The sequence below is a fragment of the Aquarana catesbeiana genome, linkage group LG03, assembly GCF_042186555.1.
Source record: "Aquarana catesbeiana isolate 2022-GZ linkage group LG03, ASM4218655v1, whole genome shotgun sequence".
Classification (NCBI taxonomy): Eukaryota; Metazoa; Chordata; class Amphibia; order Anura; family Ranidae; genus Aquarana; species Aquarana catesbeiana.
Window position 1 is genome coordinate 502,077,744 of NC_133326.1, and position 12,131 is coordinate 502,089,874.

General features: G+C 41.2%; 1 protein-coding gene across 1 annotated transcript in view; it reads left to right on the forward strand.

Moving 5' to 3' along the window:
* Positions 1 to 12,131, forward strand: part of SYNPO (synaptopodin) — a 146,491-nt gene that overhangs the window by 30,392 nt on the left and 103,968 nt on the right. The window contains exon 2 of the mRNA XM_073621098.1: positions 10,904 to 11,811. Coding sequence (XP_073477199.1) covers positions 11,403 to 11,811 — 409 coding nt within the window. The 5' untranslated portion in view covers positions 10,904 to 11,402. The remainder of the gene's footprint in view (positions 1 to 10,903; positions 11,812 to 12,131) is intronic.

The window sequence follows — 12,131 nt, forward strand, 5'->3', positions numbered from 1 at the left end:
TCATCAGGCCCTTCTGAGATACCAGCCTTCATCCTAGCTCTCTACAGCAAGGGTCCTCTTTTGGGTCTTCTCACCTTGTTTTGGCTCCTTCCACACCTGGCAAGACAGCCTCAGGATCACCTCAGCATTAGTTGGCCCCAGACAGGCTTCTGGGCCTACACGCAGAGCTCACTTTAGCAGCACCTCCTCAGGCCAGGGGCCTGGGGCAAGAAAACGAGCACATGGCCTAGCCCAAATATATATATCCTTTTCCAGAATGCACCAGTGGCCAAGAACCTCCTACTGGGCTGGCTGGAAGAAAAATAAATATTCATAACTCAGTCTAGTTGTACAATCTCATACTATGGCCTGTGGCACCAGTGACACCTACTGGCGACAATGAGAAATGCACAACCCAGCTAAGATTAGGGAAAGACCAGATATAAACTGTGCAATCAGACTGAGCTGCCTACAGCCCAGCCAAGAACGAAATTTGCATAGTAACCCCAGTTTAGGACCAGGGGGCTACATCCCTTACTATCCAATCCACTTTTCCAGCCGCCTGAAAGTCCTAAGCAGCCAGCCCTCATCCCAGGTGAGAGCACTCAGGCTTAGCTACTGCCCATTCTGGCACTTCATTCTTGCATTTCAAGATTTCATAATTTGCCACGTCACGAATGTTAATTCTCCATTACGAACGCTAGTTTACAAGACTGAACGCTTCTGGCTCGTCCTGGATTCCGAACATGCGTGTTTGTACTTTGGACTTTTGTCTGACGGACTTTTGTTCACATGCTCGGAAAATCCGACAACAGACATTTGTCCGCAGAAAATTTTAAAACCTGCCATCCAACATTTGTCCGATGGAGCATACACACGGTCGGATTTTCTGCCAATGGCCTGTCATCGAACATTTCCCGTCGGAAAATCCGATTGTGTGTACAAGGCTTTACAGTTCCACACACACAGTTCCCCACACACACTGTCAGCTCTGGTCGGAACCGCCGTACTAACCAATGCGAGGTTAGTTCAGAATTCTCCCCTGCTGAGCTGTTTTCTGACAAGGGGATTGCCCACCCGCCAGAACACTCCGATCAGCACTTATCGGGAGTCCGTCAGCTGCTGGTTTTCCAGCATGCATGTCCAACAGAAGCTGACTGAACGGACAGACCGAATGTTGGCCTTTTTTTTTTTTTTTTTTTTTTTTTGTGCTCTTTCAATTAGATGTTGTTCTGCCAAAACGTAGATATTGTTACAACCAAAAACGTAATTGTATTTTATTGGGATTTTATGTGATAGACCAACACAAAGTGGTACATAATTGTGAAGTGGAAGGAAAATGATAAATGGTTTTCAAAATTTTTTACAAATAAATATGTGAAAAGTGGAGTGCATTTGTATTCAGTCAATACTTTGTAGAACCACCTTTCGCTGCAATTACAGCTGCAAGTCTTTTTGGGGATGTCTCTACCAGCTTTGTACATCTAGAGAGAGTGACATTTGTGCCCATTCTTCTTTGCAAAATAGCTCAAGCTCTGTCAGATTGGATGGAGAGCGTCTTTGAACAGCAATTTTCAAGTCTTGTCACAGATTCTCAATTGGATTTAGGTCTAGACTTTGACTGGGCCATTCTAACACATGAATATGCTTTTATATAAACCATTCCATTGTAGCTCTGGCTGTATATTTAGGGTCGTTGTCCTGCTGGAAAGTAAACCTCTGCCCCAGTCTTAAGTCTTTTATAGACTCTAACAGGTTTTCTTCTAAGATTGCCCTGTATTTGGCATCAACCATCTTTCTATCAACTCTCACCAGCTTCCCTGTCCCTGCTGAAGAAAAGCATCCCCACAACATGATGCTGCCACCACCATGTTTCACGGTGGGGATGGTGTGTTCAGGGTGATGTGCAGTGTTAGTTTTCCACAATACATAGCGTTTTGCTATTAGCCCAAAAAATTACATTTTGGTCTCATCTGAACAGAGCACCTTCTTCCACATGTTTGCTGTGTCCCCCACATGGCTTCTCACAAACTGCAAAAGGGACTTCTTATGGCCTTCTTTCAACAATGGCTTTCTTCCTGCCACTCTTCCATACAGGCCAGATTTGTGGAGTGCACCACTAATAGTTGTCCTGTGGACAGATTCTCCCACCTGAGCTGTGGATCTCTACAGCTCCTCCAGAGTTACCATGGGCCTCTTGGCTGATTCTCTCCTTGCCCAGCTTGTCAGTTTAGGTTGACGGCCATGTCTTGGTAGGTTTGCAGTTTATTCCTGACCTGTCTGGTGTGTTCCTTGGCCTTCATGATACTGTTTGTTCATTAAGTTTCTCTAACACACACCTGAGGGCTAAACAGAACAGCTGTATTTATACTGAGATTAAATTACACACAGGTGGACCCTATTTACGAATTAGGTGACTTCTGAAGAAGATTTTAGTTAGAGTAAAGGGGGCTGAATACAAATGCCTGCCACACTTTTCACATATTTATTTGTACAAAATGTTGAAAACAATGTATCCATTTATTTTTATTTTATTTTCCATCCATTTCACAATTATGTGCGACTTTGTGTTAGTCTATCACATAAAATCCCAATAAAATACATTTACATTTTTGGTTGTAACATGACAAAATGTGGAACATTTCAAGGAGTGTGAATACTTTTTCAAGGCACTGTGGGGTTTATTTACTAAAGGAAAATCCACTTTGCATTGCAAGTGCACTTGAAAGTGCAGTCGTTGTAGATCCGAGGGGGACATGCAAGGAAAATAAAAAACAGCATTTTAGCTTGCACATGATTGGATGATAAAATCAGCAGAGCTTCCACTCATTTCAGATCTACCCCTTAGATTTAGAGCGACTGCACTTCCAAGTGCACTTGCAGTGCAAAGTGGATTTGCCTTTCATAAATAACCCCCTGTATGTTTTATAGTAATGGGTTCCTTGGGTAAATCTTGGCCAGGATGCTATCTGTATGGAGTTTGCACATTCTCCTTATGTTTGCATGGGTTTTCTCTGGGTTTTCTTTGGGTACTCTGGTTTCCTCCCATGGTCCCATTCAAGCCTATCAGACAGGGTGCCCAGACAACAGGCCCGTAAAATCACAGAGAGTAAGATATGACTGAACGGGATCTATACATATAATAGCAAGCCTCTGCTTAATATCACTTTGTGTACAGCTAAATGTTCTGCCTTAAAGAATAACTGAATACATTTTGCGTGATCCAAAGTTTTAGTCATCATTTCCTGCTAGGAGACAACTAAGATGGATTTACAGTAAGGAGGTGACCATACTTCCTTCACTCATAAATCAAGTTTCAAGCTCGCCTGAGACCATACATTTCATACCAACATACTTATTCAGTAAATATTTTTAACTCTGAAATAGCAATTGTTAAAGGCATAGTTCACTGTATTTTCAATGAGCACATATTCTGAGTTATTATTGCAGTTTTTACCTTAAAATTATTTTTGATGCGTCTTCCATGTTTTACATGCATGCTCTTCCATATTTAGTACTCTTTGAATACCAGAAACGGTACTATTAAGGCTCTGGTTATTAAAGGGTTACAGCTGAAACTGGGTGAAAATAACTCTCACTAACAAGGAAAAACAGACTCATATTTTGCATTCCTCTGGGACAGTTAAAAAGGAAATAGAGTAATCCAACAGCGGTATCCCACGTGTATAATCAGTGCAATTTGCCATCTGTTTAAATATACACATTCACAAATAACTTCTTTCAAGTCAGGCAAATAAAGTGGAATATGTGTAACAGAATGTAAATATCTTGACCTGCACCAATTATCATTTCCCAGGTCAAAGACCAGCACATGTTGAGCCGTGTTTTGACAGGACTGAAGTGAAAGACTAAAATGGCATCTCATCAACAGAAAAGAGGCAGGCAGAATTGTGCGTTACAAAATACAGAAAAATAGGAATAATGAACATGTTTTCATTTCATATAAGAAGGTAGATGAAAGATAGAATAGTATAGGTAGAAAAGATATATAGGTTGATCTATTTAGTGCACAAAAATATAGTATAGATCAGAGTTTCTTAACGAGGATTCTGTGAAACCCTGGGGTTCCTCCAGAGGTTGCTAGAGGTTCCTACAGCAATAAAACGTTTCTAACTCCCAGTAACCACTAATAATAATGATCTTTCTAGCTGTGTGTAAGGAGCGGAGTGGTCAACTATGTAGGGGTGTCTTTCCCCCATTGACCATTAATATAAGAGGTCCTTTCCCCATTGGCCACCAACGTATGTGACCACTTCACTGACTACCAATATAAGAAGGTATTTTTTTGCTGATTTCCAATGTAAGAGGCACTAAACTGTTCACCTTGGTGTTTCTTTTCTGGCAAAAATTATTATTGGCTCCATTATTGTTACTTGCTCCACTATTGTCACAGAGACATTTTATTTCCCTAATTCATTTTTTCACATGTTGTATTTACAACTTACTGACTATGCAACTATAGACACAATAGCAGGGGTTTTCCGAGTAATGAAAATTATTTCAAGGGTTTCTCTGCATTCAAAAAGTTAAAGTGGTTGTAAACCTCAATCATGGAATCTGAGCAAAGCACATACTGTATATCTGTAGTGTTTACTTATCTCTCTCCAAAACACTAATGCCCGTACACACAGTCGGACATTGATCGGACATTCCGACAACAAAATCCTAGGATTTTTTCTGACGGATGTTGGCTCAAACTTGTCTTGCATACACACGGTCACACAAAGTTGTCGGAAAATCCGATCATTCTGAACGCGGTGACGTAAAACACGTACGTCGGGACTATAAACAGGGCAGTAGCCAATAGCTTTCATCTCTTTATTTATTCCGAGCATGCGTGGCACTTTGTGCGTCGGATTTGTGTACACACGATCGGAAATTCCGACAACGGATTTTGTTGTCTGAAAATTTTATAGCAAGCTCTCAAACTTTGTGTGTCGGAAAATCCGATGGAAAAAGTCCGATGGAGCCCACACACGGTCCGAATTTCCGACAACACGCTCCAATCGCACATTTTCCGTCGGAAAATCCGACCGTGTATGGGGCATAAGTGTCGTTTCTCTCTGGTGCTTTGTTCCTCATCAGCATGAGTCACTTCTGAGAAGTTTTCCTGACACATGAGATAAATTTGTGTTGGGGAGGGAGCTCAGCACGGAGCTTGTCTATCCTGAGGCTGTTCACTTCACTGGGTATATGTGAGGGTTTACAACCACTTTAATGGTCGGATGGTATACATAGGGTAGACATAGATAGATAGATAGATAGATAGATAGATAGATAGATAGATAGATAGATAGATAGATAGATAGATAGATAGATAGATAGATAGATAGATAGATAGATAGATAGAATGTTTAACCATTTTCATGAACACACCAGGAACTCTAGTATGCAAGTTCTGACTTTTGTTTCTCAACTCAATAGCTGCCTCCCACATCTTCTTCCCCTCATTATTGGTCATTTAGGACAGTGTTTCTCAACCTCAGTCCTCAAGTACCCCCAACGGTCCATGTTTTCAGGTTTTCCTTTACTTTGCACAGCTGCTTTAAATCAATATCAATGACATGGTATTGATAAGAGCTATTTTATCTAAGGGAAAATCCCAAAACATGGGATCAGGGGCGGACTGACCATTGGGGCTCTCGGGCACTGCCCGAGGGCCCCATGCCACTAAGTGGCCCCATCAGGGTTGCCAGCTTCAATAAAACCAGGGACAGCATGTAAAAGTCTGTGTTTTTTAAAAAAATCCCCAAATTATAGCTGCCCCGCCTTTCCAGTACCTTTTCTGTGTGTGTATGTGTATTCTGTGTGTGTATACTGTGTGTGTATATTGTGTGTCTGTGTGTGTGTATAATGTGTGGCCCCATAATCTATTGCCTGGGGGCCCCATAATCTCCTATTGCCTGGGGGCCCCATAATCTCCTATTGCCCGGGGGCCCCATAATCTCCTATTGCCCGGGGGCCCCATGAGTTGTCAGTCCGCCCCTGCATGGCATACTTGAGGACTGAGGTTGAGAACCACTGATTTAGGACATCCATCCTAGTGATCATCCAGTGAGCCAGCTTTTGACTTTGAGAGGAAAATTTGGAAATTGAAAGTTTTGGATATCAGAAAGATGGTTGAAGTTATGTGCAGGGACCTCTGCGTGCATGCAGTATGCTCCTGTTGCTTGTTTAATGCATTTTACTAATGTAGATGACAGGTTTACAGTAACAATAGCGCACATTGAAATACTCATAGCACAGCTGTGTCAGATTTATCTAATGCCTAGGCTACATATTTACAGTAATTTTAATTTAGCAGAAAGCTGATTTTTCTTTAAACTGGTTGAGTGAAATTTACAAAAAGCCAGTCCACATTTTCCGAGCGTGTGTGGAGAATATAATTCTACTCTCACAGGTGAAGAAATGACTTCACTGTATGTTGAACAGGAGCCATATAATCAGTCTTCATGCTGAAAAGAGACTTTTATACTGCATAGGTCTCCAGAACTGCCAGTCTAATTTTAAGAACCTGATTTGGCGGGATGTGTCAGGGTAAAGTGAAGCCAGATGGCAACGTTTTGAATACAATACCGAAGCCCATTACATCACTTTCTTCTGTTTGATTAATTTGCTCTGTAAAAGGCAAAGGATTTGCTGCCTAATACAACACAAGGGCCAAAAATCGCACATGCATATCACAGAATGTATTGCACTACAGGCTACCAATGCACATAACATGCCTTGCAGCAGCATGATAGTGTGAATTGTGCCTTAACCACTTGTCTACTGGGCTCAATGACAATTGAGCGGTCATGCAACATTGTACACATATGAAAGTTTTGTCAGTTTTTTCACACAAATAGAGCTTTCTTTTGTTGGGTTTTTTATTTTTTGCTGAACAAATAAAAAAGTACAAAAAATTTTGAAAAAAAAACAAGCATTTTTTATAGTTTGTTGTAAAATTTTTCAAACAGGTAATTTTTCTACCTCACTGATGTGCACTGATGAGACTGCGATGATAGGCATTGATAGGCTGTACTGATGGGCACTGATGGGTACTAATGAGGCGGGACTGATGAGGCAGCACTGATGGGCACTGATAGGTGGCACTGATGGGGAATGATAGGTGGCACTGATGGGCACTGATGAGGTGGCACTGGTGGGTATGAATGAGGAGGCACTGATGAGGCTGCACTGATAGGTGGCACTAATAGGTGGCATTGAAGGGCACTGATGGGGACTGATAGGTGGCACTGAGGCACTGATAGGTGGCACTGATGGGCAATGATAGGCAGCACTGATGGGCACTGATAGATGGCACTGATGGGAACTTATAGGCACCTCTAATGGGCACTGATAAGTGGCACTGATAGTCAGCTCTGATAGGTGGCACTGAAAGGCACTGATAGGTGGCACTGATAGGCGGCACTGGTGGGCACTGATAGGTGGCACTGATGGGGCAGCACTGGTGGGCACTGGTAGGTGGCACTGATGGGCACTGATAGGCAGCACTGATGGGCACTGATAGGCACTAATTGGCAGCACTGGTGGGCACTGATTGGCAGAACTTGTGGGCACTGTTGGGACTATACTGATAATCTGGACACTGATAATCAGTGCCCTGATTATCAGCGCCGATGTCCTTTTAACACAAGCCGGTTATCGGCTCTCTTTATCTCTCCTCGCATTGTCAGCGTTTTTTCTGACAGCTCAGACAAGTTTTATACATTCTGCACTTTGAATGGATGTAGAGAAGAGAAGACTGCAGATAAACAGGTACAACTTATGTAGGAGGCTTTGTTTCTTCTCTGTGTATCACCTGAGGCCAGTCACATCACTAGGTATATGGAAGGATTTACAACCACTTAAAGTGCAGGACTTGGTTTTTGTCCTATGGTTTCTGGGTGATGCTCCTCACTAAGGCAGTTGCACTTTAGCTCTGCTGACTTCCATTAATCCAATCATGTGCAAGAAAACATGCTGTCTCCTATTTTCGTTGAACGTGATTGGGTATTTTTTGCAATGTATATAACACAAAAGAAAACTGCGCTCACAGCAAGATTCAGTTAACACATGATAAAATATATGAAACGTCAATAAAACAATAAATATACCATAGTAAATAAAACCATAAGGTAAAGTGGTTCTAAAGGCAGAAGGTTTTTTACCTTAAAGTGGATGTAAACCGGATTCATGAAATTCATGGGCACATATATCTGCAGTGTTTTCTTATCTCTCTTCAAAGCACTAAGTCCCTTGGCTTTCCCCTTGCTTCGCTCTTCTGCTATCGGCATGATAACTTCTGACAAGTTCTCCGTCACAGGAGACAAAAACCAGGCTGAATTTTGTGTCGGGAGGTTGCTATAAATAGATTTGCAGAGAGCTAAACTATTCACAGAACAGCTCTGAGAGTCTCTGCCTATGTGGAGAGGGGGTGTGTGCCATTTCTCCAACCAGCTGTCTTGGATGTATGCCCAGACTTCACTTCCAGTGCTGAACAGAAAGAGAGAATCTCTAACACGATCTGAACTTTCTAAAGAATATAGCAAGCTGAAGACAACAGATATGCAAGTAAAACTCATGTAGGGAGATTTGTTTCATCTGTGTGTATCATCTGAGGATGTTCACTTCACTGGGTATACAGTATGTGAAGGTTTACATCCACTTTAATGCATTCTATGCAATATGGTAAAAAAAACTTCTGGGTGCAGCCCCCCCCACACTTCCCTCTTATACTTACCTGAGTCCCATCTCGTTCCAGCAATGTGCATAAGAGCAGCGGGTATCCTGGATCTCTCTTTCCTCATTGGCTCACACAACGGCGGAAGCCATTGGCTCCTGCTGCTGTCAATCAAAGCCAGTGATCCAATGAGAGTGGGAGTGGGTCTGAGCCACACTCTGTGTGTGAATGGATAATGTCCATTCACAGGAGTGCAGCTCAGGAGCAAGCCTGCTCGAGTGCCCCCATAGCAAGGCTTGCTACTGGGGTCATTCGGCAGGGGGATGAGCTAGGACCCCCGGGGGCAGAAAAAAAAGAAGAGTATTGGGGCGGCTCTGTGCAAAACCATTGCACAGAGCAGGTACTTATAATATGTTTGTTATTAAAAAAAAAAATATTACCTTTTAGAATAACTTTATTTCAGTGGCCATTAAAACAAATAGCGCACATTGATATGTGTAGAACCTCTTTCAGTGATATCCAGTGCTGGTGGTTAATACAATTCATATGAATCAAAAAAGTCTATAGCAATATTAATGGCCATTTGAAGCAGGAATGTGTATAAAGTGTTGATGCTTCACACTTTTAAAAGTAAATTCTCAGTGGTTCAGGATCACTCAAAAGATTTGTTTGACCGCTTATCAAGATAGGTAAACAGGACTGTGTAGTGATGCTAGATAGGCAGAGAGGTGGACTTCCTGGTTCCTTTATTATTCCCTCATGGATCCATTAAGTAAAGCACAAAGAAAAAAGGCTTCTAACTCAAGCATGTAACTTTATTAAAACAGTAAGTTAAATACCAATTGCACTCACAAAGCAAGTGCTTAACGCAAATTTCTCTCAAGCGCTGCACCACTGCAAAAGCTCCTGTATAAGAAATCCAGTGCATCCAAACCCCTGCATTATAGTGCCTAACTCCATTCAACGCATTTTGTCATACCGCACATCATCAGGAGAAGATTCTTTGCAAACTAAAATTTCTCCACATTCACTAAGCTTTGGGGCAATTTCCCTTGCAAAGTGAACCAAATGTTATCTGCCTTTAGTAAATTAACCCCATATTCTGTTTGAGGCCATTGTTATCTTAGCTGCAATCATATTTTTAGCTTTATAAAAATATAAACCTTATATTTATTATCACACTGATGTTAGAACACAATTTGTAATCATCAGACTATGAACTCAGCCCATAGTTATGGCAGCCATGCAGCTATAACAACTGTAGCAGACCAGGGTCCATTACTACAAGAATCTAACTACTGTTGGATTGCATACATTTTAGAGGCAGTGTTAAAGGGGCATTTCCCCCAAAATGTATAGTTTAATTATAGATGGAGCCTGGTGGGATGAGTTAACCCCTGGTTTAACCAGGGGTTAACTCATCCCACCAGGCTCCATCTATAATTAAACTATACATTTTGGGGGAAATGCCCCTTTAACACTGTCTCTAAAATGATGTGCAAGAACCCAAAACTCCCAGGACAGGAATAGTGTTTGGGTTGGGAGATCTCCCAACTCAAACACTATTCCTGTCCTGGGAGTTTTGGGTTCTTGAACACTTCTGCATGATCCAGCACCTGCTTTTGTATTATCCATAAAACAAAGCCTATTTTCAGACACCATAATGCCCCTTTATTTCTTTTAGCAAGAAAACCCTAGTCTGTGTGACTCTCTAAACCTTGCTTCACATTGTTACTTAGGGTTTGACTTCCCTGGTGTCAAGGCTAGGCCTGGTCAAAATCCTGTCCAAAGTATGTATCTCAATAACCAGTAAGGACATTCTCATTTGAGCTAATCTATTGATGAAGCATAGACCTGACGTCAGAGAAGTCAAGCCCCTATTACCCAAGTGAAATCTGTTTCAGAGAGGCTTTTCTGGCCAATAAAGGTAATAACTTGCATCTCTTTAAGCTATTAAATGGGCTGAATGGTATGCTTTAAAGTAAACACCTTTTCTTACATTTTTGTTTTATTATTTTGTGTCTCATGCCCAGTTGATGACTAGTTTCAAACAAACAGAATACTTTTTATTGATTCAGCCCATAAAATACCTTTTGTGCCAGTTACAGGATACACTTTAATTTTTCCTATTGGAACTACTACATATATATATAGTATAAAATATAATAGTAAATATTTCCTAGTTGCTTATAGCAACAAATCTGATGACATTTTTTTGTATTTTTTGTGTCATTTTAGGAGACAGGAAAGGAAAAACTGTGACAATTCAAGAGGAATAAGCCAAGAGAACATCATCATTGAACCCACAGGAACCTCTGTACATTAGGGACAATTCCTGCATGTACTGTACACGGTGCTGTTTTTTGTTCCATGTTTCTTTTGGAGAAGTGCCTATTAGATCACACTCCATCTGCCTTCCCTGCAGAAAGAAAAACATTGGATTCTATTATAAGTTGCTATCAGTGATATTAAAAAAGCGCAGAACTTCTTTTTCTATGGAAAGTATGAAGTAACCTGTCAGGTAGCAAACAGAGGTATTAAAAAAACTTTGCTTAATGGGGATGTTATGATCATACAAAGAATATCATAGAACACACCAGCTGTAGTTCCATGAGGGAAAGCTGTATTCTCAGTATTTCTTATTAAACCTTCTAGAGGATGACTAGCTTTTAGTTTAAAATTCATCAGCTGTTGTTGTAAGTGACGGCCTGTCACCAGAGATTCTTACCAAGAAGCCATGATGTTGAAGTCCAGCACAATTCCACAGAATGGATCTATAGTTGGACATGGACCATCTTGTGGTTTCATTGATCAGAATGTAGATGTGGAAAACGGAACCTGGAATGCAGCACCAGATGACTGCATGAGAGAAGAAAATATCAGCAATGACAAGGCAAAGGAGAGTGACGGTGATGAAATCGTAGAGATAAGAACAGCTCATTGGGCTGTAGTTGAAGAAGAACCTGAGGAGTCAACAAATGGTTTCATTGAAAAAAGAGAAAACACAGGGGAAGGAGGAGCCAAAGTGACTGAAACTACCTTAAGAATCAATCCAATTCCAACCAAGACTGAACAAAATGACCTTGAATGGAAAATTGTGCCCAGTACCTCGGTGGTGTCTACTGTTCAGCATTCAAGAAAGATACGTAAGTCATTGTTACATGCATACAACCTTTACATTATATGTAAAAAGATCGTTTCCTGTTGTTTGACTGGTGTGTTCTGGAATTATTTAGGTTTAAAAATAATTGATTTTAGAAATGTTCAAGTTAATGCAGGGAAATGTTACTTCATCTAAGTTCTTCTCAGTGGGTGAAGTTAAGTCAAAATAGATCCAGTTTAAGTCATTTTCATGCATTCATTTTTCCGTGCATCAGCTCGGCAGGTCCACTACTTTGACGTCCAGAATAAGCAACTTCAGATGTTTCTTCCTTAGCTGTCTCTCTCCCTAAGAATGTCAGGCACT